General features: G+C 37.9%; 1 protein-coding gene, 1 non-coding gene and 2 pseudogenes across 2 annotated transcripts; 2 read left to right on the forward strand and 2 right to left on the reverse strand.

Moving 5' to 3' along the window:
• Positions 1-131: 131 nt before the first annotated feature.
• On the reverse strand, positions 132-205 carry TRNAP-UGG (transfer RNA proline (anticodon UGG)). Its single transcript has one exon. It is a non-coding gene; the product is annotated as a tRNA-Pro (tRNA).
• A 5517-nt stretch (positions 206-5722) lies between these two features.
• Positions 5723-8155, forward strand: LOC126409356 (photosystem II CP47 reaction center protein). Its single transcript, XM_050075389.1, has one exon. The coding sequence runs from the start codon at positions 5940-5942 to the stop codon at positions 7464-7466; it is 1527 nt and encodes a 508-aa protein (XP_049931346.1). The 5' UTR covers positions 5723-5939; the 3' UTR covers positions 7467-8155.
• On the forward strand, positions 7571-10168 carry LOC126409351 (cytochrome b6-like; annotated as a pseudogene).
• A 1535-nt stretch (positions 10169-11703) lies between these two features.
• Positions 11704-14638, reverse strand: LOC126409371 (DNA-directed RNA polymerase subunit alpha-like; annotated as a pseudogene).
• Between the last annotated feature and the right edge of the window lie 10186 nt (positions 14639-24824).

Genomic DNA, 24824 nt, shown 5'->3' on the forward strand with positions numbered 1-24824 from the left:
TTATCACGACAAGAGATAATCTTTTCCCAATACTTCTTAGCTTGCATATAGTATCATTAAATGATACTAATGATCATGCCATCCCCAATTTCAATTGATCCCATGTTACTGCCTGTAAGATAAGTAATAGGTAGGGATGACAGGATTTGAACCCGTGACATTTTGTACCCAAAACAAACGCGCTACCAAACTGCGCTACATCCCTTTCAATTGTTGTACAGTGTCATTGTAGAGAATCCCTGTCTTCTTTTCCACACCGTTATTTCCTTTAAATATATCTATATACATTTCTCTTGCCATTTTTTCTTTTTGGTCTCATAACATAAAATAAAAGAGTTAGAATTATGTATATATGAAATCCAAGGTGAAATACAACGTATAAAAGAATGAGTATTTATATGCTCAAGAACAAAAAAAAATAACGGAACGGGGCACTTACTTTTTCTTTTATTCAGGGGCAGGAGTATCTCATCTACTGGATCGTTGTACATATCCATTTTAGTTAATTAAGGATTCCGCACACAAATACAAGTGATCCACAACTATATATATAATATATCTGATCATATATGTGTTAAATAAAGAAGGAGGATTTTCAATGCGAGATATCAAAACATACCTTTCCGTAGCGCCTGTGCTAACTACTCTATGGTTCGGTTCTTTAGCAGGTCTATTGATAGAGATCAATCGTTTATTCCCAGATGCGTTGACATTCCCCTTTTTTTCATTCTAGTTATCGGTGTGGTATTATCGATGTGGTAGAAGATGTTGGCTAACAATAGCAATAAATTCTCTGTTTGTTAAATAGCCCCTGTCCCTCCCTTCACTTTTGTTGAGTAGGGAAATAGAAAGAATAAAAGTGAATTAAACCTCAGCAAAACTCGGATTCGGGGTAGAAGAAATAGAGGGAGAACAGAAATAGAAATGTGGATCTAGGCTTGGATATTCAAGATTAGATAAGATACTTAAATTAAGTGATACTGAAATAAAATACTGAGATTAGGAATAGTAATTGAATTGTAGTAAATAGTTGTATTACGTATTACTCTATTCTATTGATTACAACTTGCAACGAAATCTTTCATAATTAGATTTCCAGTTAGCAACTTCTATTTTTTTCCTTTCTCCTTTCTTCTTCTTCGGATTGAAGAAGAGAAGAAAGAGTTGGGGGAATCCAAAATACAAAGGAGGTTTATGCCCAAGGGTAAAAATCCCAGAGTTACGGTTATTTTGGAATGTACCAGTTGTGTCCGAAATGGTGCCGATAAGAAGAAGGAATCACCGGGCATTTCCAGATATATTACTCAAAAGAATCGACACAATACACCTGGTCGATTGGAATTGAAGAAATTCTGTCCCTATTGTTACAAACATACGATTCACGGGGAGATAAAGAAATAGATTGAATGCGGTGTTGCCTTGCGTGTGCCAACATTTTAAGGAACGGGAAGGAATTACATATAACATATCTAGGAGCAAATAAAATGCCATTTCGGGCGGATCCGAGATGAATGAAGAAATGGTATTTTAGAGAAGAAATGGTATTTTAGAGATAAGGAATAAACCATGGAGAAATTCAAGCGACCCTTTCGTAAATCCAAGCGATCTTTTCGTAGGCGTTTGCCCCCAATTGGGTTGGGGGATCGAATTGATTATAGAAACATGAGTTTAATTAGTCGATTTATTAGTGAACAAGGAAAAATATTACCTAGGCGAGTGAATAGATTGACCTTGAAACAACAACGATTAATTACTATTGCTATAAAACAAGCTCGTATTTTATCTTTGTTACCTTTTCTTAATAATGAGAAACAATTTGAGAGAGCCGAGTCGATTTCTAGAACTACCGGCACTAGAACCAGAAAAAAATAGAAATAGGACCACTCTTCAATCGAATCAGAACTCAAATCATAACTCAAATTGATGTGATACTTTGTTCGTAAGATCCGGAGCTCATATTCAATTGTCGTGTCGGAAGAAAAAAGAAAGAATGGGGGAAGAAGACCCATTTCTTTATTGAAATGGGTTCGTTCATTCCTACTACATTTTATTTTCCTTTACATTGCTATTTTGACTCTACCTTCCCGGGGTCATTCTCCGGGAAACTCTGTTTCATTTCAATTATTCCGTCGGACTCCTCCGATCAATCTCCTTATTTAAGGATATCATTGGAAATCATGTAAAGGCAATTCCTATTTGATATAGCTATTTGTGCAAGTATTTTACGATTAAGAAGGAGCTGCTTCTTGCGCAGATCGTGTATTAATCGACTATAGGGTACCCCATTCTCGCGGGTTACTGCATTTATCCGAGTGATCCACAAACGACGAAAATCTCGCTTTTGCCTTCCTCTACCCCTATGGCTGGAAACCAAAGCCCTTATTTTCTGTTGAGTAGCAGTTCGAGTAAGTCTTGAATGAGCTCCTCGAAAGCTTGATGCAAATAAACGAATTTTCCTTCGACGCCTCCGCGCAATATATCCACGTCTAACTCTTGTCATAGTTTAAAATGGGACTTTGATGAATAAGATTTTCATGAATAACTAATTGATTTTCATTTCTTTTCTTTCAGTCATTCTTTTTCCTTCTCTTGGTCTAAGCAAAACGGATTCTTCCGGTGTATAAAATAAAAATTCCGATGGCTTTCTTTTGCTACTATAACCTTCCCAACCACGATTTGTTATTTCTTACAGGCAGTTCATTTCCCCATGAATAAATAGTGGGTTCCATCGTTTCTATGGTTACTTCTTAAACGGCGAGGTCCTATCTATACACCGGAGCCCTTTCCCTCATTTAATCAATGTTATTGGTAACTTGTACAGTTCACACCATTTGGCTCTACCCATGAATTAGCCAGTAATAGGTCTTTTCACAACGAGATCTATCCATACAGTGACGGTATTTAATTATGAAGGTTGGCTAGGTAGCTGACCCTATCAGTCCGTTCTTTCATAAGTAAGAGCACCAATATAACTTTATGCTTTTTAAATACTATTTCCCCGCTTAATGGATAACCATTCGCTACCAATGAGGAATCGCTTTTCATCCCAAATTCAAATCAAGGCGATTGGATTTGCACCAATGGAAACCATAAATTCCATACACAATAGAGGTATATGATAGATTAGATCTTTTTTAAAAATGTAGTTCTTCCATTCTACCCCATTCATTTTCATTGGCACTGGTCATTGATACTGGAAAAATGGTTTAGTTTAGGTCACAGTTCATGATCTGAACGAGTCACACATACACCCTAGTACATGTTCCTCTACGCTGAGGGCATCCTCGAAGAGCAGGAGATTTCGTGACATTTCTCATTGGCTGTCTTGTGTTTCTAATAAGTTGTTTAATAGTTGGCATGCTGAATCGTATATAGAATCGGTTGGTTTAGATCGATCCTAACCTGATGATTATGAATTACTTTCATTTGAGTTGAAGATTCTACTTCGAACCATGGTTCGAAGTAGAATTACCGATTTACACAAAATCCGCGCTATTTTCGACTGCTACAAGATCAACAATGCCATGAGCTTGGGCTTCTGTTGCTGACATAAAAACATCCCTTTCCATGTCTTCAGATACAACCCATAAAGGTTTGCCCGTTCTTTGTACATAAACTCTTGTTAGTATTTCGCGAAGTTTCAACAGTTCTTCCGCTTCCAGGATAAATTCTCCTGCTTGTGCCTCATAAAAAGAACTAGCAGGTTGGTGGATCATAACCCTGATTATAATATGTCATAATGAACGATTCCTCTATCTCGCAAAATGGAGCGAAAAGAATAAATAAAAATAAAAAAGATAGAAAACCGTACAGGCAATTTTTGCACATTGCATACGGCTCCGCAATGGAATCTACTCTTCTCTTACATCAAAGAAAGAGACAAATAGATCTATCAGATCCAAATCGTTGGATGATCCATTTACCACCCTTCTCCTCGTAGGAACAAAAAAATACTATGATGGTTCCGTTGCTTTAGATAATATATTCATCTCTCTTCTATGATTCAGCAATCCCAAAGTTTCTTTCTGGTCTGAGTCTGATTAAATAAGAAAAATGATAAGGAAAATGATCCCTTTCTTTTCATGCTTAGAAATATTCAGACTCATGTTGTGTAAGGAAAAGGGGTTGTTTGTGACGCTGAAATGGACCCCGATAAATAACATAGGAATAAGATCAAATCGGGACTAACCTTTTGTTTCATACTACTATCTCGATACATAATCATGTTATGAAGAAGCAATAATGATTTGCTCATATCGAACTAAACGTGCCATGCTATTATTACTTATATATTCCATATGGCGAAGGCATAGTCTTATTTTTTCTTCAAGTCAAATAAAAACTCATTGGCGCCGAGCGTGAGGGAATGCTAGACGTTTGGTAAATTCTCCTCCGACCAGGATGAAAGATCCCATCGAAGCGGCTAATCCCATGCATATTGTATGTACGTCTGGTGGAACAATTTGCATAGCATCATAAATAGCTATTCCCGGTATTACCCATCCGCCGGGAGAATTTATAAACAAATAGAGATCCCTGGTATTATCTTCCATACTGAGATATACCATGAGACCAACAAGTTGATTCGAGATCTCGCTATCAACGCCTTGGCCTAAAAAAGTAATCTTTCTCGATGAAGTCGGTTGATTAGGAAAAATTGTATCCCCGCAGAACCGTACACGCACCTTTCGATACATACGGTTCAAAAAAGTTCGAAAAAAAAATAATCAATGTGTCGATTCCAGACCTATTCTTTTTGAGTTTAGGCGTTTTCCTGACGAAGGGGTTTATTTTCATTTGCATTTTCCACAAAAATTAGTTTTGGTTTGCCCTCCTAACCTACAAAAAGAATTCACTGAACATCTTTTTATTGATGTATTCTTTTGATTGATGTATTGTTTCATCGAGATCCAAATCGCGATGCCATTTTCTTGTTCCTGAATGGGCCTCTTCACTTATTTTAGGTTTATGCTCTACTCCGGGTAAAGATTCGCCCGAATTCCATTTGCACATATAGGACAAATGACCCCAGTACCACTTATTTTTTTCTTACGACTTTTTTATGCCTTCCACCAACCAAGTATTCGATGTATTCATCACATTTATATTTATTAGTGGTTTGAGATCACTCCTATGGTCTTATTTCTGATAGATGATAGAAGTTGTAATCAATATTACCCATTTGGTATTTTCTGAACGGAGCCTGGATACTTCATTTTATTGTTCCAAGTCAACCATAGATTATTCTAATTGATAAGATAATATTTATCTTTCAAACGAATTGATCCATTTGCACATTTCACGCTCCGAATTATTGAATTGATTTGATGATTCAATCAATCTTTCTTAGGCGAAAGAGAGTATATCTCGATCAGGGGAGAGAACGGGGAAATCCCATATGACCCAATATGTCCGACAAGTCGCACTATATGTCAACCCAAACTGCATCTTCCTCTCCAGGACTCCGAAAAGGGACTTTTGGAACACCAATGGGCATTACATTAAAGAAAACGGGGTTAAGTACTATACTTCACTTTGATGTGGAAACGTAACAATGGGTTTATTGTCCTCATAATATTTTTGTTTATCATATTTTATACATAGATTGGAAGACTCATGTAGGAAGACAGAATGAAAAAAGAAAATTCTTAGGGACGGAGCGGATCCTTCGAATGATGAACAAGTATCTAATGGATTCACTTAAAAAAATGGGACCAATCCCCCCATTGCGTATTGGTACTTATCGGGTATAAAATAAATCTGCTTCTCTTTGTTCCTGCGAACAGAACGGAATTGTTCCATTATTACTATCACCTGCGGCACGTAATAAATGTGAACCCTTGCACCGAGATAATCACTGAATGAGGTCCATAGCATAGTCTTTTCCAATGTGACAAAGTTACATAGTGTCTATTTTTCTTTGATGAAGGGGTATTTCCATGGGTTTGCCTTGGTATCGTGTTCATACTGTCGTATTGAATGATCCTGGTCGCTTGCTTTCTGTCCATATAATGCATACAGCTCTAGTTTCTGGTTGGGCCGGTTCTATGGCTCTATACGAATTAGCTGTTTTTGATCCCTCTGATCCCGTTCTTGATCCAATGTGGCGACAAGGTATGTTCGTTATACCCTTCATGACTCGTTTAGGAATAACCAATTCATGGGGCGGTTGGAGTATTACAGGAGGAACTGTAACCAATCCGGGTATTTGGAGTTACGAAGGTGTTGCCGGGGCACACATTGTGTTTTCTGGCTTGTGCTTCTTGGCAGCTATCTGGCATTGGGTGTATTGGGATCTAGAAATATTCTGTGATGAACGTACGGGAAAACCCTCTTTGGATTTGCCCAAGATCTTTGGAATTCATTTATTTTTATCTGGGGTGGCTTGCTTTGGGTTTGGTGCATTTCATGTAACAGGTTTGTATGGCCCTGGAATATGGGTGTCTGATCCTTATGGGCTAACCGGAAAAGTGCAACCTGTAAGTCCTTCATGGGGCGCGGAGGGTTTTGATCCTTTTGTTCCGGGGGGGATAGCTTCTCATCATATTGCAGCGGGCACCTTGGGAATATTAGCGGGTCTATTCCATCTTAGTGTTCGCCCGCCCCAACGTCTATACAAAGCATTACGTATGGGCAATATTGAAACTGTGCTTTCCAGTAGTATCGCTGCTGTGTTTTTTGCAGCTTTCGTTGTTGCTGGAACTATGTGGTATGGTTCAGCGACTACTCCGATCGAATTATTTGGTCCTACTCGTTATCAGTGGGATCAGGGATATTTCCAGCAAGAAATATATCGAAGAGTTAACGCCGGGCTAGCTGAAAATCTGAGTTTATCGGAATCTTGGTCTAAAATTCCCGATAAACTAGCTTTTTATGATTATATCGGTAATAATCCGGCGAAAGGAGGATTGTTCAGAGCCGGCTCAATGGACAACGGGGATGGAATAGCTGTTGGGTGGTTAGGACACCCTGTCTTTAGAGATAAAGAGGGGCATGAACTTTTTGTACGTCGTATGCCTACCTTCTTTGAAACATTTCCGGTAGTTTTGGTAGATGGAGACGGAATTGTGAGAGCCGATGTTCCTTTTAGAAGGGCAGAATCCAAGTATAGTGTCGAACAAGTGGGTGTAACTGTTGAGTTCTATGGTGGTGAACTCGATGGAGTCAGTTATAATGATCCTGCTACTGTGAAAAAATATGCTAGACGTGCCCAATTGGGTGAAATTTTTGAATTGGATCGCGCTACTTTGAAATCCGATGGTGTTTTTCGTAGTAGTCCAAGGGGTTGGTTCACTTTTGGACATGCTTCGTTTGCTTTGCTTTTCTTTTTCGGCCACATTTGGCATGGTGCTAGAACCTTGTTCAGAGATGTTTTTGCTGGTATCGACCCAGATTTAGATGCTCAAGTGGAATTTGGAACCTTCCAAAAACTGGGGGATCCAACTACAAGGAGACAAGTAGTCTGATACAACATTTCTTTCATATGTCTAGCCTATGTTTCATATAGGGTACTGGAGAAATATTAATTCGAATCATCACCTATTACTCTTGACCTTTACTTGTCTGGGAAATGATCCCAAATGAACAGGTATGGAAGCTATAATTGTAAAACACGATCGAATCTATGGAAGCATTGGTTTATACATTCCTGTTGGTCTCGACTCTGGGGATAATATTTTTTGCTATCTTTTTTCGAGAACCGCCTAAGGTTCCAAATAAAAAGATGAAATGATTTTTCATTATCTCAATTGAAATGATGACCCTCCGATGAGGAGGGTCATCATTTCAACTAGTCCCCGTGTTCCTCAAATGGATCTCTTAGTTGTTGAGAGGGTTGCCCAAAGGCGGTATATAAGGCATACCCCGTAAAGCTTACAAGTAAACCAGATATGAAGATGGCGACTAGAGTTGCAGTTTCCATTATTAAGTGATTTCAAGACCACGATGGATCTACGATAAGATAGTTTATTTACAACGGAATCGTATACAAAGTCAACAGATCTCAAACAATGCACGGAATAGGATTTATGGCTACACAAACCATTGAGGGTAGTTCCAGATCTGGGCCAAGACGGACTATTGTAGGCGATTTATTAAAACCATTGAATTCGGAATATGGTAAAGTAGCCCCTGGATGGGGAACTACACCCCTTATGGGTGTCGCAATGGCTCTATTTGCAGTATTCCTATCTATTATTTTGGAGATTTATAATTCTTCCGTTTTACTGGATGGTATTTCATTAAGTTAGGTCCAGAAGAACGGATAAGTCCTAACTTTCAATAAAAAAAAGAATCACTTAGGATTCGGATTTCTAGGTCATCTCATTCTGTTTGGTAGTTCGACCGCGGAATTCTTTTGTTTCGGTATTTCCGGAATATGAGTGTGTGACTTGTTATACCTATTGATAGTACAGAGAATAAGTCTGTCATCTCATCGAGAGAGATGGTTCTAGCCCGTCAGATAGTCAGTCTAGTATCTGGAGCACGGACTATATGGAATAGATTAAGAACTATTTAAACTATGATTCATACCTACTATTCATACCTCGTGACCGGCCTCCAACTACTATTATTTTTTTCAATTAACTTTTCAATGAGGCGTTTCAGAAATCGAACCACCTTTTTCCTTCAGAATCATGCTTAGTTTGAGCTGAGCGAGGGACAGGACAAATATTTCTATGGATTCTTAGTTATTATATCTGTTCATTGAATAAGTGAAGTGATGATCAAACGAAAGGGTTCCTACTCAGAGAACTCTTTGGTTCTGTTTTGTTCTTTGTTGAATCATCGTGGTTCTAGTAGGAATCTGAGGTTTCAATTGATTCATAGGGTCTCAACAAGATAATTCCTATCAATAGTAAATTCGTATGTATTACGTATAAACAAAAATAAAATAGGGTAAGAGAACATTCAAAAGGCCTGTAACAATCAACATAGGATGAGCCAACTTGATATTTTGGCGCTATCATCACAAAGAAGAGATTTAGAGTTTTGGTTCCCTCATTTTATCTGGAAAGATTGAATCAAGTGAAGTCTCTAAAAGGTTTCAAATCTTTCTTTTCTATTGCACGTTGCAACCAGAACCAGTATTGGGGTGTTTTCGCTTGAGCCGTACGAGACGAAATTCTCATATACGGTTCTTAGAGGGGGAGTCCCTTCGCCTTCGGTTCACCTATCTCAATAAAGTATATGATTGGTTCGAGGAGCGTCTCGAGATTCAAGCGATTGCAGATGATATAACTAGTAAATATGTTCCTCCTCATGTCAATATATTTCATTGTCTAGGAGGGATCACACTTACTTGCTTTTTAGTACAAGTAGCTACGGGTTTTGCTATGACTTTTTACTATCGCCCGACCGTCACAGAAGCTTTTGCCTCTGTTCAATACATAATGACTGAAGCCAACTTCGGTTGGTTAATCCGATCAGTTCATCGATGGTCAGCAAGTATGATGGTTCTAATGATGATCCTGCACGTATTTCGTGTTTATCTCACAGGTGGTTTTAAGAAACCACGTGAATTGACTTGGGTTACGGGTGTAGTTCTGGCTGTGTTGACTGCATCCTTTGGGGTAACTGGTTATTCTTTACCTTGGGACCAAATTGGGTATTGGGCAGTCAAAATTGTAACTGGTGTACCTGAGGCTATCCTATAGTGGGATCGCCCTTGGTAGAGTTATTACGCGGAAGTGCTAGCGTGGGTCAATCCACTTTGACCCGCTTTTATAGTTTACACACTTTTGTATTACCTCTTCTTACCGCCGTATTTATGTTAATGCACTTTTCAATGATACGTAAGCAAGGTATTTCAGGTCCTTTATAGAGAAGACAGAGCATAGGTATTTGTAATAGATCATATAATATATTGTTTGGGTAGGAACAAAAAAATAGTATTTGTATTTCATTGCTATAAATATGGATTATTGAAAAGAATAAGACATGTTATTTGGATATTTCCCTTCAACCACGAAGTATTTTTTATTTGATACGAACAGTTGAAGTGGATTCTCGGAGGAGAGGATGGATTATGGGAGTGTGTGACTTGAACTATTGATTGGTCCATGCAGATATATTATCTGCCACATTGGAATTCATAAACAAATGTGTCTCTGTTCCAACCGCCGCCCCCCCTGCGGAGCAAGAGGATAGGCTGGTTCCTTTGAGGAGAATCTTTCTATGATCAGACCCGAATCATGTCATGCATGAATAGGCTTCGTAAGATCTAGTAGAATAAGTGATGTGGCATGATCCAGATTATGTTCTATCTATTCCACTTCCATTTATTTAACTTATAGTAGGGAATGCATTCATTTCCCCTGCATCGACCCCGATCTATGATACTATCGGAGTGAAACACGGGATCTAAGGAAGAATCGAGGCTAGACTTTATTAGTAACAAGTAAATCCTTTGTACGTAAGAAGACTCTAAAAACAATATTGTGCATCAATTACAAGGTATGAGACAATCCAAAAAGCATTTGATCATGATCGATGTAAGCCTACTTGGGTATTGAGCATTTATTTGTACGAACATAGTTTCCTGGATGGCATATGGATTTTATATGAATCCATTTCATTCTTTGATTATTGCTCGAGCTGGATGATGAAAATCATCATGTCCGGTTCTTTCGGGGATGGATCATAAGAATTCACCTATCCCAATAACAAAGAAACCCGACTTGAATGATCCTGTATTAAGAGCAAATTGGCTAAGGGGATGGGACATAATTATTATGGGGAACCGGCATGGCCTAATGATCTTTATATATTTTTCCGTAGTAATTCTAGGTACTATTGCATGTAACGTAGGTCTAGCGGTTCTAGAGCCATCAATGATTGGTGAACCGGCAGATCCATTTGCAACTCCTTTGGAAATATTACCCGAATGGTACTTCTTTCCCGTATTTCAATACTCCGTACAGTACCCAATAAGTTATTGGGTGTTCTTTTAATGGTTTCGGTACCAGCGGGATTATTGACAGTACCCTTTTTGGAAAATGTTAATAAATTCCAAAATCCATTCCGTCGCCCAGTAGCTACAACAGTCTTTTTGATTGGTACGGCAGTAGCCTTTGGTTAGGTATTGGAGCAACATTACCTATTGATAAGTCTCTAACTTTAGGTCTTTTTCAAATTAAAATAGATCTTGAAATACTAAGGTAAGGCGGGATATTACGTATGTATCTAGTTAGGCATACTTCAAAGTTTATCCTCCTAGATACATCTCTTTCATTTGATTATAGATCTATTCTGAAGAATCCACGAATACAGACTATGCTGAAGATTCAAAACAGACTTTGTTTTTGTTTCTTCTTTTTTCGTTAGTGTGTATATTTTAGTGTGTATATTGATTATATATTACAAATTATTATTCAATTCGAATTGAATAATAATTTGTAATATATAGGAAGAATAATTATAGTATAATTTTATAGTTAGTTTAGTTATAAAAAATAAGAAATAAGATAAAGATAAGAAAATAATAGAAATTTTATTTCATTATTTTCTAGTTAATAAATAGTCTTTCATTTATAATTTTTTCATTTCGTGCTTTCATTCGAAATGAAAAAAAAATTTCACGGGATTCAAACTGAGTTGAATTTTTAAGCAAGTCGATTGTGAAACCCTTCTGTAGAATGTCGATATTTGTTTTACGTCTTCTACGCGAAAATGCTCATTCTCATAAGATCTTCTTGACTTTACTCAAAGGTCCAGCAATGTATGTATATTAGACCTTTTGAGACAGTTATAAGTCCTAGGAGGCAATTCTAATTGATCAATAAAAATACGTTTCAATATGATTTCTCTTTTCATATTATCCAATCCATCATCAAAGGTAAAAAAGGGACACTAGCCCTTTTTTGATTGTCCTCCATATTTCTATTTATGTCCTGTTCCTCCGCATGTAAAAAAGGAATAAATAAATCGATCAAATTACGAGAAGCTTCATAAAGCGCTTCCTTAGGAGTTAAACTTCCATTCGTCCATATTTCAAGAAAAAGTATCTCTTGTTTCTCATTCCCATTCCCATAAGAATGAATACTATGATTCGCATTTCGAACAGGCATGGATACAGCATCTATAGGATAGCTTCCGTCTTGATAGTTATTTGGGTTCTCGTACAATATCCACGACCCCTCTCAATTTTTAATTCAATGCACAAATCAACCGGTTCCGTTAGGACAGCTATATGCTGTGTAGTATCAACTATTTCTACAGAAGGTGGTGAGATGATATCTTGAGCAGTTACGTGTCTAGGGCCCTGACATAGATAGATGCGTCGAGAGTTCCGTACAGATCACTTCTAAATACAATTTTTTTCAAATTCATTAAAATTTCATGGACTGATTCTTCAATACCTACTATCGTAGAATATTCATGTGGTACCTTATCAGATTTTGCGCGCGTAATACATGTTCCTTCTAGTTCTCCAAGTAAAGCCCTTCGCATCGCGATACCGATTGTATCGGCTTGACCCTTCATAAGTGGGGATAAAACGAAACGACCATAATAAAGGCGTTTGCTGTCTGCTCTTGATTCAACACACTTCCACTGTAGCGTCCGAGTGGTACTGGTACTTCCTCCGAACCATACTAATATAATATTATTTGATGAGATCATTTAATTATTTATTTCTCTTGGATTGGAATCTTTTCCATTTTTATTTCTAAACGCGCCTTTTTTTTGGCGGTCTACATCCATTATGCGGCATAGGGGTTACGTCACGTACAAAATTTAATAGTATACCACTTCTACGAATCGCTCGTAATGCTGCATCTCTCCCGAGACCGGGACCCTTTATCATGACTTCTGCTCGTTGCATACCCTGGTCTACTACCGCACGAATAGCATTTCCTGCTGCGGTTTGAGCAGCAAATGGGGTACCCTTCTTGTGCCTTGAATCCACAGGTACCCGCAGAAGACCAAGAAACGACCCGACCTTGTGGGTCTGTAACAGTAACAATAGTATTGTTGAAACTCGCTTGAACATGAATAACTCCTATTGGTGTTCTACACCACTCTTACGTGAACTAATACGGCTATTTCTACGTGAACCAATTCTTGGTATAGGTTTTGTCATATTCTATTTGCCATCTCATAAATATGAGTCAGAGATATACGGATATATCCATTTCATGTGAAAACAAATTCTTTATTTATTTGTACATTAGGTCTCTTAGAAAGTGAAGTTCTTTTTTTTTTATAATATTATCCCTGTCTCTGTTTATGTTTCGGATTAGAACAATTACTATAATTCGTCTCGCTACGGATCAGTCGACATTTTTCACAAATCTTACGAACAGAAGCTCTTATTTTCATATTTGTTGTTCCTTAATTCCGAATCTACTCTTTGAAAGAAATAAGTCTCTTTTCTTTATTCACCTTAAGTTAGTGTTTGAGCCTTAAAATTTATCCCATGAAAATTTAAATACCTAATCGTTTGAATCTTTATTGCGAAGTCTATAAATTATACGTCCCTTGTTGAATCATAACGGCTGACTTCTATTTTTACTCTATCTCCTGGTAGTATTCGTATAAACTACGTCGTATCCGCCTGAAACATAACCTAGAACCAGGTCTTCGTTATCTAAGCGAACCCAGAACATGCCATTGGGAAGTGATTCAGTAATTAACCTTCATGGATCAATTTTTGTTCTTTCATTCCAGGTAACCTCCTTGAAGTATTAACTAATGTAGGAGGAGTGACATTAGACAACCCACCTCTACTCTCTTTTCATAAATAGGAAGTTACGTATCAAATTCGTATACCAGATGGATCACCTCACCATATATAAACAAAATTTCTCCTCCAATTCTTTCTAGTCGAGCTTCTCGATCTGTCATTATACCCCTAGAAGTAGAAAGAATTACAACCCTATCCCGCCTGAAATCCTAGGAATTCGTTGAGAGTTGGAATAGATTCGCAGACCTGGTCTGCTGATACGCTTTAAAATATTTCTATGTGCTCTTTTCCTATTTCTTCTATGTCGTAGGGTTAAAACCAAGAAATCCTTGTTGTTTTCCCGGTGCTTCCTAACATTTTCGATAAAACCCTCTCGTAGAAGTATTTTCACAATGTTTTCGGTAATATTAGTGGATGGTATTCGAACTGTTCCTTTTTTATCCATGTCAGCATTTCTTATATAAGTTATTATATCGGCAATAGTGTCTCTACCATGACGAACTATCATTTTTTTTTGCTTTGATATAATCAACATGTTTCTTTTTTATTTTTCATTAAAGGTATATGCCTGAGACATAATCTACTAATTTATCCATTTCAAAGACCCTACTACCCATTGTCTCGTCTACTAGCGTTCATTATTTATAATACTTCGGGAGCTAATGAGACTATCTTAGTGAAATTTAACTGTCTCAATTCACGAGCAATCGAACCAAAAACTCGGGTGCCTTTTGGATTTCCTTCTTGATCAATGACAACTGCTGCATTGTCATCATACCGGATTATCATACCGTTGTCGCGCTTGAGTTCTTTACATGTACGTACAATTACAGCTCTGATTACTTCTGATCTTTCCAGGGGCATATTTGGCACTGCTTCTTTGATTACAGCAACAATAACGTCACCGATATGAGCATATCGGTAATTACTAGCTCCTATGATTCGAATACACATCATTTTCGAGCTCCGCTGTTGTCCGCTACATTCAAAAAGGTCTGAGGTTGAATCATCTTTCTTTTATTTGAGTTCTTTCAATGCAAGAGGCGAGGGGGAAAAGAAATTTTCTGTCCAGAAATAAGTAAACCAGCGATTATAGATTATATTTTTCATCATTCATAAATATCCCTTTGGTCCGATATCCTATTCCGCAATAACGAATTTTGTTCGTATAGGCATTTTGCGCGCCGCTATTTCCATAGCGGCTCTGGCTACGGTTTCTGATACTCCGCCCATTTCATAAAGTATTCGATCCGGTTTAACGACGGATACCCAATATTCAGGAGATCCCTTCCCGAACCCATACGTGTTTCCGCGGGTCTTAGTGTAACGGGTTTGTCGGGGAATATACGTACCCATATTTTTCCGCCACGACGGGCATATCGTGTCATTGCGCGGCGCCCTGCTTCTATTTGTCTAGATGTGATCCAAGCGGGTTCAAGTGCCTGAAGCGCATATTTACCGAAACAAATACGATTGCCCGATAAGATACTCCTTTCATTCTTCCTCTATGTTGTTTACGAAACCTGGTTCTTTTGGGTTATAGTTGATGGTAGTGTCTCAATTCCATCTCTACTACAGAACCGGACATGAGAGTTTCTTCTCATCCAGCTCCTCGCGAATGAAACGATAAATAAACAATAAATAATATTAGGATTATTTAATGGATGAAATTTCGCGGGCGAATATTTACTCTTTTATATTTATCTGCTTTATTCGTAGGGTCGCTCCATAACCTCTTCGAAGAAATCAGTTCGTTCCCGGCGCGTTCCGCCATCCCGTCCAGTGAATCATTAGGATTCGTTTTCAATCGAATCCTCCGCAGTCACAGGTTCGTCGTTCCCATAGCTTCTCCTCCATTATGTCGAGGTCTGAATTCTGCAATGGAGCTTCTAATTTAATCTGTCCCTGAGTCAATCTCCTCAGTCTCTATCGACTCAATGCTCTTTATTTTTTGAAATCTATCTCAATTATAGATGAATTGAATTATATTATAGTATATGATGCCTTATCACATTGCCCTTTCTAAGATGATTCATAGACCATACATATTGGAATATATATCATTTCTTTTCCCTTCTCTCTTTCTCTCATCCTTCCATTCATCCGCATCCCTCTATTTTGGTTTCACAACTTACACAATCAATCAGATTCATTTTTACTTTATTGAAAAAGGATTTCAGTTGCTACAAATATATGATTATTATCTCATATAATGACCGATTCCTTGGATCTTGAGAATACGAAGCAATGAGCTGGTTATTAATTTATATTTATATTAGGTAGGGTCCATTCTTTCTTTTAGTCCCAACGAGTCACACACTAAGCATAGCAATTCTATCATATCAAAGTGGTAAATCGAATTGTTATTCAAACATATATAATTGATCCGTTTTGACTAAACGGAAAAAGACCTAAACTAAATTGAGTTTTTTGCCCTGTCCATGGATAAGTATCCATGAATAGAATCGCAAGAAAAGGAGCCATTACTCTTCATCCAAAAATATCCAAATTTTTATCCCTAATACTCCATAGATAGTTCGAACTGGATAGGAACAATAATCAATTTTCACTCGAATGGTCTGTAGGGGAACCCTACCTTCTCTAATCCATTCAACGCGGGCAATTTCGTTTCCATTGAGACGTCCTGCAATTTGTACCTGAATTCCCTTTGCATCCGCTTGTTCAGCTAATTCAATAGCTTTTTTCATTGCCTTTCTAAAGGAAACTCTATTCTTTAATTGCAGAGCGATATATTCTGCAAGAATATTAGGTTGCCCGTAAGGTCTTGCAACTCTTGCGATAGCAATGTTGAGTCTTCGGTTCACAGAATGAAAGCTTTTTTGTACATTAGTCTGTAATTCTTCGATTCCTCGGGCTCGACCCTCTATTAACATATTGGCGAATCCAATATGAATTATGACTTGGATCAATCGATTCTTTTTTTAATATCTATACGTGCAATTCCTTCAAAACCTGAGGATATTCTCATATGTTTTTGTACATAATTCTTGATACAATCCCGTATTTTTTCATCTTCCTGGAGACCTTTGGAATAATTTTTTGGTTGTGCGAACCAAAAGGAACGATGACTTTGGGTTGTACCAAGTCTGAAACCAAGTGGATTTATTTTCTGTCCCATATCTACTACCAATATTCTCTTTCTAAACTAAAAGTCATGTTTTGAAAATCAAATATTTTTTAAATTGAAGTTAGGTCTTTCGCTCAATACAATAGTTATATGACAGGTGGGTCTTTTTATTGGGTAACTACGTCCCCGAGCTCGCGGTTTTAACCTTTTGACGATAACACCTTCGTTGACTTCGGCTTTACTAATAAATAAATCAGCTTCTTTCAAACCCCTATTGTGACTAGCATTTGCTGCTGCGGAATAAACTAATTTGAAATGGGGTAACATGCTCGATAAGGCATGAGTTCCAGTATCATAAGTGTTTGCTCATAGGAGCAACCGCGAATTTGATCAATTACCCTTCGTGCTTTTTGAGCAGACATACCTATATGTCGAGCTAAAGCTCGTATTTCTGTACCGAGGTCTTCTTTATCATAGTCATAGGGTTTTACCTCACACACACCAATAAAAATAAGAATAAATCATGAGAGCACTTATTTAACTTTTGATTACATTAATACATTAACTATATTAATATTATCATTATCGCCGAGATCTATTATCGTTTCTCGCGTGTCCCCGGAAAGTCAGAGTAGGCGCGAATTCTCCCAATTTGTGACCCACCATACGCTCCGTTATATAAATAGGTAAATGCTCCTTTCCGTTATGAACAGCAATTGTATGACCGACCATTGCAAATATAATGGTCGATGCTCGGGACCAAGTTACTATTATACTTCTTTCCTCTGCCTTGTTGAGCTTCTCAATTTTACTTAATAAGTGATTAGCCACAAAAGGATTTTTTTTAGATGAACGGGCCACAAGTGATTACTCCCCTTCTTTTCATTTTTTCATTTTGTGAAGACGAAAAAACCAATTTGATTTAATTTTACATCATTCATTATTTTTTCTTTCTCTTTCTATTTACGGCGACGAAGAATAAAAATATCACTATATTTATTCCTTTTCCTACTCCTTCTTCCAAGCGCGGGATAACCCCAAGGAGTTGTGGGTTTTTTCTACCAATCGGGGCCCTCCCTTCACCACCTCCATGGGGATGGTCTACAGGGTTCATAACTACTCCTCTTACTACAGGACGCTTACCTAGCCAACATTTAGATCCGGCTCTACCCAAACTTTTCTGGTTCGCCCCGACATTACCCACTTGTCCGACTGTTGCTGAGCAGTTTTTGGATATCAAACGAACCTCTCCAGATGGTAATCTTAATGTGGCCGATTTACCCTCTTTTGCAATCAGTTTCGCTACAGCACCTGCTGCTCTAGCTAATTGTCCACCCTTTCCAAGTGTTATTTCTATGTTATGTATGGCCGTGCCTAAGGGCATATCGGTTGAAGTAGATTCTTCTTTTTGATCAATCAAAACCCCTTCCCAAACTGTACAAGCTTCTTCCAAAGCATACGGCTTTCTGGATGTAGATGATGATATCTAGACAGATGGATCTTATATGAATCGTATGATGAAGTACCACATGAGTGGATATATAGGAATCCAAATCTGCCGAATCACTCATGCTACGATCTTCTACATCCTAGGTCTCCCCATTCCGTCATCTGGCTTATGTTCTTCATGTAGCACTCAGACCGAATGACTCTATGAAATTACGTCGATACTTCCATTCCACATATTACGGGTAACGTAGGAGACATCTCTATTTTTCCCCCGGGGGATCTTTAGAATTACCACTGCTTAGCTTTCAATTCGCCTCTGACCATCAAATGAAATGTGAATAACCCATCCTCCTCTCTTTGAAACAAGGGGCGCTTCCGGTTCTATCCGTGCTTCAAACAATTTTGTCTTCTCCATATTACCATATCTCTAGAGTCAATAATTTTATATGAGGAACCACTGAACTCAATCACCTGCTGCCGTTACTCTTCAGTTTTCTGTTGAGGTCTATCCCGTAGAGGTACTCAAATTGGATCAGTGATCGATTTCTAGGTTTTGTCGTAAACCTAATTGGTTACTTCCAATTACGTAAATCAATAGTTCAAACCGCACTCAAAGGTAGGGCATTTCCCATTGATATAGGAACTTCTGTACCAGAAACAATGGTATCTCCAATTATAGCCCTCTGGGATGTAAAATATATCTCTTCTCACCATCCCCATAGTGTATGAGACAAATGTATGCATTTCGATTAGGGTCGTATTCTATGGTTACGATTCTACCAGATATGTCTTTTGCATTCCGTCGAAAATCGATTTTACGGTATAGACGCTTATGACCTCCCCCTCTATGCCTTGCGGTAATGATTCCTCTGGCATTACGACCTTTACCACAACGATGCTGTCCATAGATCAAATTTGTTCGTGGATTGGATTTCGCTTGACTGTCTACGGCTCCTTTGCGTGTGCTAGGGGTAGAAGTTTTGTATAAATGTATGGCCATGTTATTAAGTATTTATTTTTTTTTATTTAAGTTCTTTTCTCTATAAGAGGTGGAATAGAATAACCCGGTTGAAGCGTAATGATCATACGTCTGTAATGCATTGTATGTCGCATAATAGGTCCCATTCTTCTACCCTTTCCCGGGAGTCGATGGCTATTCATAGCTACTACCTTGACACCAAAGAAGAGTTCGATCCAATGCTTTATTTCTGTCCTAGTTGATCCTGATTCGACATTAGAAGTATATTGATTGTTCCCCAATAACCGAATACTTTTTTCTGTAAATACTGCATATTTGATTCCATCCATAAATCCATTTTCTTCCCTATGAGTTCCAGTATCTATAAGAATTAGAATTCTTACCGTTTCTACCGTTTCTATCTTATTCTTATAGTATGAATATACCAATTAGTTATCTATGGATGATGAGATTCCGTTGATACGGAGCCAATTCTATTATTGAACGTTCCAATTCGCGTGCATCCAGCAGGAATTGAACCTACGAATTTGCCAATTATGAGTTGGGCGCTTTAACCATTCAGCCATGGATGCTTCGCGGAGACTCGTCATCAACGGGGGCTGTCTTTGTGTAAGTGGATTTCAATTGAAATATAATCTTTCGTTTAGGAGAAATCAATGAAACGGCATCAATTCAAATCCTGTATTTTGGAATTGAGAGAGATATTGAGAGAGATCAAGAATTCTCGCTATTTCTTAGATTCATGGACCAAATTCGATTCAGTGGTGTCTTTCACTCACATTTTTTTCCACCAAGAACGTTTTGTGAAACTCCTTGGCCCCCAAACTTGGAGTGTCCTGCTTTCACGTGATTCACAGGGTTCAACAAGCAATCGATATTTCACTTTCACGATCAAAGGTGTAGTACTGCTTGTAGTAGCGGTCCTTATATATCGTATTAACAATCGAAATATGGTCGAAAGAAAAAATCTCTATTTGATGGGGCTTCTTCCTATACCTATGAATTCCATTGGACCCAGAAATGATACATTGGAAGAATCTTTTTGGTCTCCCAATATCAATAGGTTGATTGTTTCGCTCCTGTATCTTCCAAAAGGGAAAAAGATCTCTGAGAGTTGTTTCATGGATCCGAAAGAGAGTACTTGGGTCCTCCCAATAACTAAAAAGTGTATCATGCCTGAATCTAACTGGGGTTCGCGGTGGTGGAGGAACTGGATCGGAAAAAAGAGGGATTCTAGTTGTAAGATATCTAATGAAACAGTAGCTGGAATTGAGATCTCATTCAAAGAGAAAGATATCAAATATCTGGAGTTTCTTTTTGTATCCTATATGGATGATCCGATCCGCAAGGACCATGGTTGGGAATTGTTTGATCGTGTTTCTCCGAGGAAGAAGCGAAACATAATCAATTTGAATTCGGGACAGCTATTCGAAATCTTAGCGAAACACTTGATTTGTTATCTCATGTCTGCTTTTCGTGAAAAAGACCAATTGAAGTGGAGGGTTTCCTCAAACAACAAGGAGCTGAGGCAACTATTCCATCAAATGATATTGAGCATGTTTCCCATCTCTTCTCGAGAAACAAGTGGGATATTTCTTTGCAAAATTGTGCTCAATTTCATATGTGGCAATTCCACCAAGATCTCTTCGTTAGTTGGGGAAGAATCAGCACGAATCGGATTTTTTGAGGAACGTATCGAGAGAGAATTTGATTTGGTTAGACAATATGTGGTTGGTAAACAAGGATCGGTTTTTTAGCAAGGTACGGAATGTATCGTCAAATATTCAATATGATTCCACAAGATCTATTTTCGTTCAAGTAACGGATTCTAGCCAATTGAAAGGATCTTCTGATCAATCCAGAGATCATTTCGATTCCATTAGGAATGAGGATTCGGAATATCACACATTGATCAATCAAACAGAGATTCAGCAACTAAAGAAAGATTGATTCTTTGGGATCCTTCCTCTCTTCAAACGGAACGAACAGAGATAGAATCAGATCGATTCCCGAAATACCCTTCTGGATATTCCTCAATGTCCCGGCTATTCACGGAACGTGAAAAGCAGATGAATAATCATCTGTTTCCGGAAAAAATCGAAGAATTTCTTGGGAATCCTACAAGATCAATTCGTTCTTTTTTCTCCGACAGATGGTCAGAACTTCATCTGGTTTCGAATGCTACTGAGAGGTTCACTAGAGATCAGAAATTGTTGAAGAAACAACAAGATGTTTTTTTTTTGTCCCTTCCAGGCGATCGGAAAAGAAAGAAATGGTTGATATATTCAAGATAATTACGTATTTACAAAATACCGTCTCAATTCATCCTATTTCATCAGATCGGGGATGTGATATGGTTCCGAAGGATGAACCGGATATGGACAGTTCTAATAAGATCTCATTCTTGAACAAAACCCATTTTGTGATTTATTCCATCTATTCCATGACCGGAACAAAGGGAGATACACGTTGCACCACGATTTTGAATCAGAAGAGAGATTTCAAGAAATGGCAGATCTATTCACTCTATCAATAACCGAGCCTGATCCGGTGTATCATAAGGGATTTGCCTTTTCTATTGATTCCTACGGGTTGGATCAAAAAAAATTCTTGAATGAGGTATTCAACTCCAGGGATGAATCGAAAAAGAACTCTTTATTGGTTCTACCTCATATTTTTGATGAAGAGAATGAATCTTTTTATCGAAGGATCAGAAAAAAATGGGTCCGGATCTCCTGCAGGAATGGTTTGGAAGATCCAAAACCCAAAATAGTGGTATTTGCTAGCAACAACATAATGGAGGCAGTCAATCAATATAGATTGATCCGAAATCTGATTCAAATCCAATATAGCACCTATGGGTACATAAGAAATCTATCGAATAGATTCTTTTTAATGAATAGATCCGATCGCAACTTCGAATATGGAATTCAAAGGGATCAAATAGGAAATGATACTCTGAATCATATAACTATAATGAAATATATGATCAACCAACATTTATCGAATGTGAAAAAGAGTCAGAAGAAATGGTTCGATCCTCTTATTTCTCGAACCGAGAGATCCATGAATCGGGATCCTAATGCATATAGATACAAATGGTCCAATGGGAGCAAGAATTTCCAGGAGCATTTGGAGCATTTCGTTTCTGAACAGAAGAACCGTTTTCAAGTGGTGTTCGATCGATTACGTATTAATCAACATTCGATTGATTGGTCCAAGGTTATCGACAACAAGATTTGTCTAAGTCACTTCATTTCTTTTTGTCCAAGTCACTTCTCTTTTTGTCTAAGTCACTTACTTTTTTCTTTGTGAGTATCGGGAATATCCCCATTCATAGGTCCGAGATCCACATCTATGAATTGAAAGGTCCGAATGATCAACTCTGCAATCAGTTGTTAGAATCAATAGGTGTTCAAATCGTTCATTTGAATAAATTGAAACCCTTCTTATTGGATGATCATGATACTTCCCAAAGATCGAAATTCTTGATCAATGGGGGAACAATATCAGCATTTTTGTTCAATAAGATACCAAAGTGGATGATTGACTCACTCCATACTAGGAATAATCGCAGGAAATTCTTTGATAACACCGATTCCTATTTCTCAATGATATCCCACGATCGGGACAATTGGCTGAATCCCGTGAAACCATTTCATAGAAGTTCATTGATATCTTCTTTTTATAAAGCAAATCTACTTCGATTCTTGAATAATCCACATCACTTCTGCTTCTATTCTAACAAAAGATTCCCTTTTTATGCGGAAAAGACCCGTATCGATAATTATGATCTTACATATGGACAATTCCTCCATATCTCGTTCATCCGCAACAAGATATTTTCTTTGTGCGTCGGTAAAAAAAAACATGTTTTTTTGGAGAGAGATACTATTTCACCAATCGAGTCACAGGTATCTGACATATTCATACCTAACGATTTTCCACAAAGTGGTGACGAAACGTATAACTTGTACAAATCTCAGCCTCTTTCAACTTATTGTCAGCCTCTTTCAGATATGAATCTATCTGATTCAGAAGGGAAGAACTTGCATCAGTATCTCAGTTTCAATTCAAACATGGGTTTGATTCACACTCCATGTTCTGAGAAAGATTTACCATCCGCAAAAAAACGGAATCTTTGTCTAAAGAAATGCGTTGAGAAACGGCAGATGTATAGAGCCTTTCAACGAGATAGTGCTTTTTCAAATCTCTCAAAATGGAATCTGTTCCAAACGTATATGCCATGGTTCCTTACTTCGGCAGGGTGCAAATATATAAATTTCATCCTTTTAGATACTTTTTCAGACCCATTGCCGATACTAAGTAGCAGTCACAAATTTGTATCCTTTTTTTATGATATTATGCATGGATCAGATATATCATGGTCAATTCTTCAGATTCCATTGTGGGCGATTCTTCCACGATGGAATCTGATAAGTGAGATTTCGAGTAAGTGTTTACAGAATCTTCTTCTGCCCGAAGAAATGATTCATCGAAATAATGAGTCACCCGTTCCATTGAAGTGGACACATCTGAGATCACCAAATGCTCGGGAGTTCCTCTATTCAATCCTTTTCCTTCTTCTTGTTGCTGGATATCTCGTTCGTACGCATCTTCTCTTTATTTCCCGAGTCTCTAGTGAGTTACAGACAGAGTTAGAAAAGATCAAATCTTTGATGATTCCATCATACATGATTGAGTTGCGAAAACTTCTGGATAGGTATCCTCCACCTGAACTGAATTCTTTCTGGTTAAAGAATCTCTTTCTAGTTGCTCTGGAACAATTAGGAGATTCTCTGGAAGAAATACGGAGTTCTGCTTCTGGTGGCAACATGCTATTGAGTGGTGGTCCCACTTATGGGGTCAAATCAATACGTTCTAAGAAGAAAGATTTGAATATCAATCTCATCGATATCATCTATCTCATAAGTATCATACCAAATCCCATCAATTCAATCACTTTTTCGAGAAATACGAGACATCTAAGTCGTACAAGTAAAGAGATCTATTCATTGATAAGAAAAAACGTGAACAGTGATTGGATTGATGATCAAATAGAATCCTGGGTCGCGAACAGTGATTGGATTGATGATGCAGAAAGAGAATTCTTAGTTCAGTTCTCCACCTTAACGACAGAAAAAAGGATTGATCAAATTCTATTGAGTCTGACTCATAGTGATCATTTATCAAAGAATGACTCTGGTTATCAAATGATTGAACAACCGGGATCCATTTACTTACGATACTTAGTTGACATTCAAAAAAGGTATCTAATGAATTATGAGTTCAATAGATCCTGTTTAGCAGAAAGACGGATATTCCTTGCTCATTATCAGACAATTACTTATTCACAAACCCCGTGTGGGGCTAATAGTTCTCATTTCCCATCTCATGGAAAACCCTTTTCGCTCCGCTTAGCCCTACCCCCTTCTAGGGGTATTTTAGTGATAGGTTTTATAGGAACTGGACGATCATATTTTGTCAAATACCGAGTGACAAACTCCTATGTTCCCTTCATTACGGTATTTCCGAACAAGTTCCTGGATGACAATCAAGGTTATCTTATTGATGATATCGATATTGAGGATCGTGACGATATCGATATTGATGATCGTGACGAT

The sequence above is a fragment of the Nymphaea colorata genome, unplaced genomic scaffold (genome assembly GCF_008831285.2).
Source record: "Nymphaea colorata isolate Beijing-Zhang1983 unplaced genomic scaffold, ASM883128v2 scaffold0135, whole genome shotgun sequence".
NCBI classification, from domain to species: domain Eukaryota; kingdom Viridiplantae; phylum Streptophyta; class Magnoliopsida; order Nymphaeales; family Nymphaeaceae; genus Nymphaea; species Nymphaea colorata.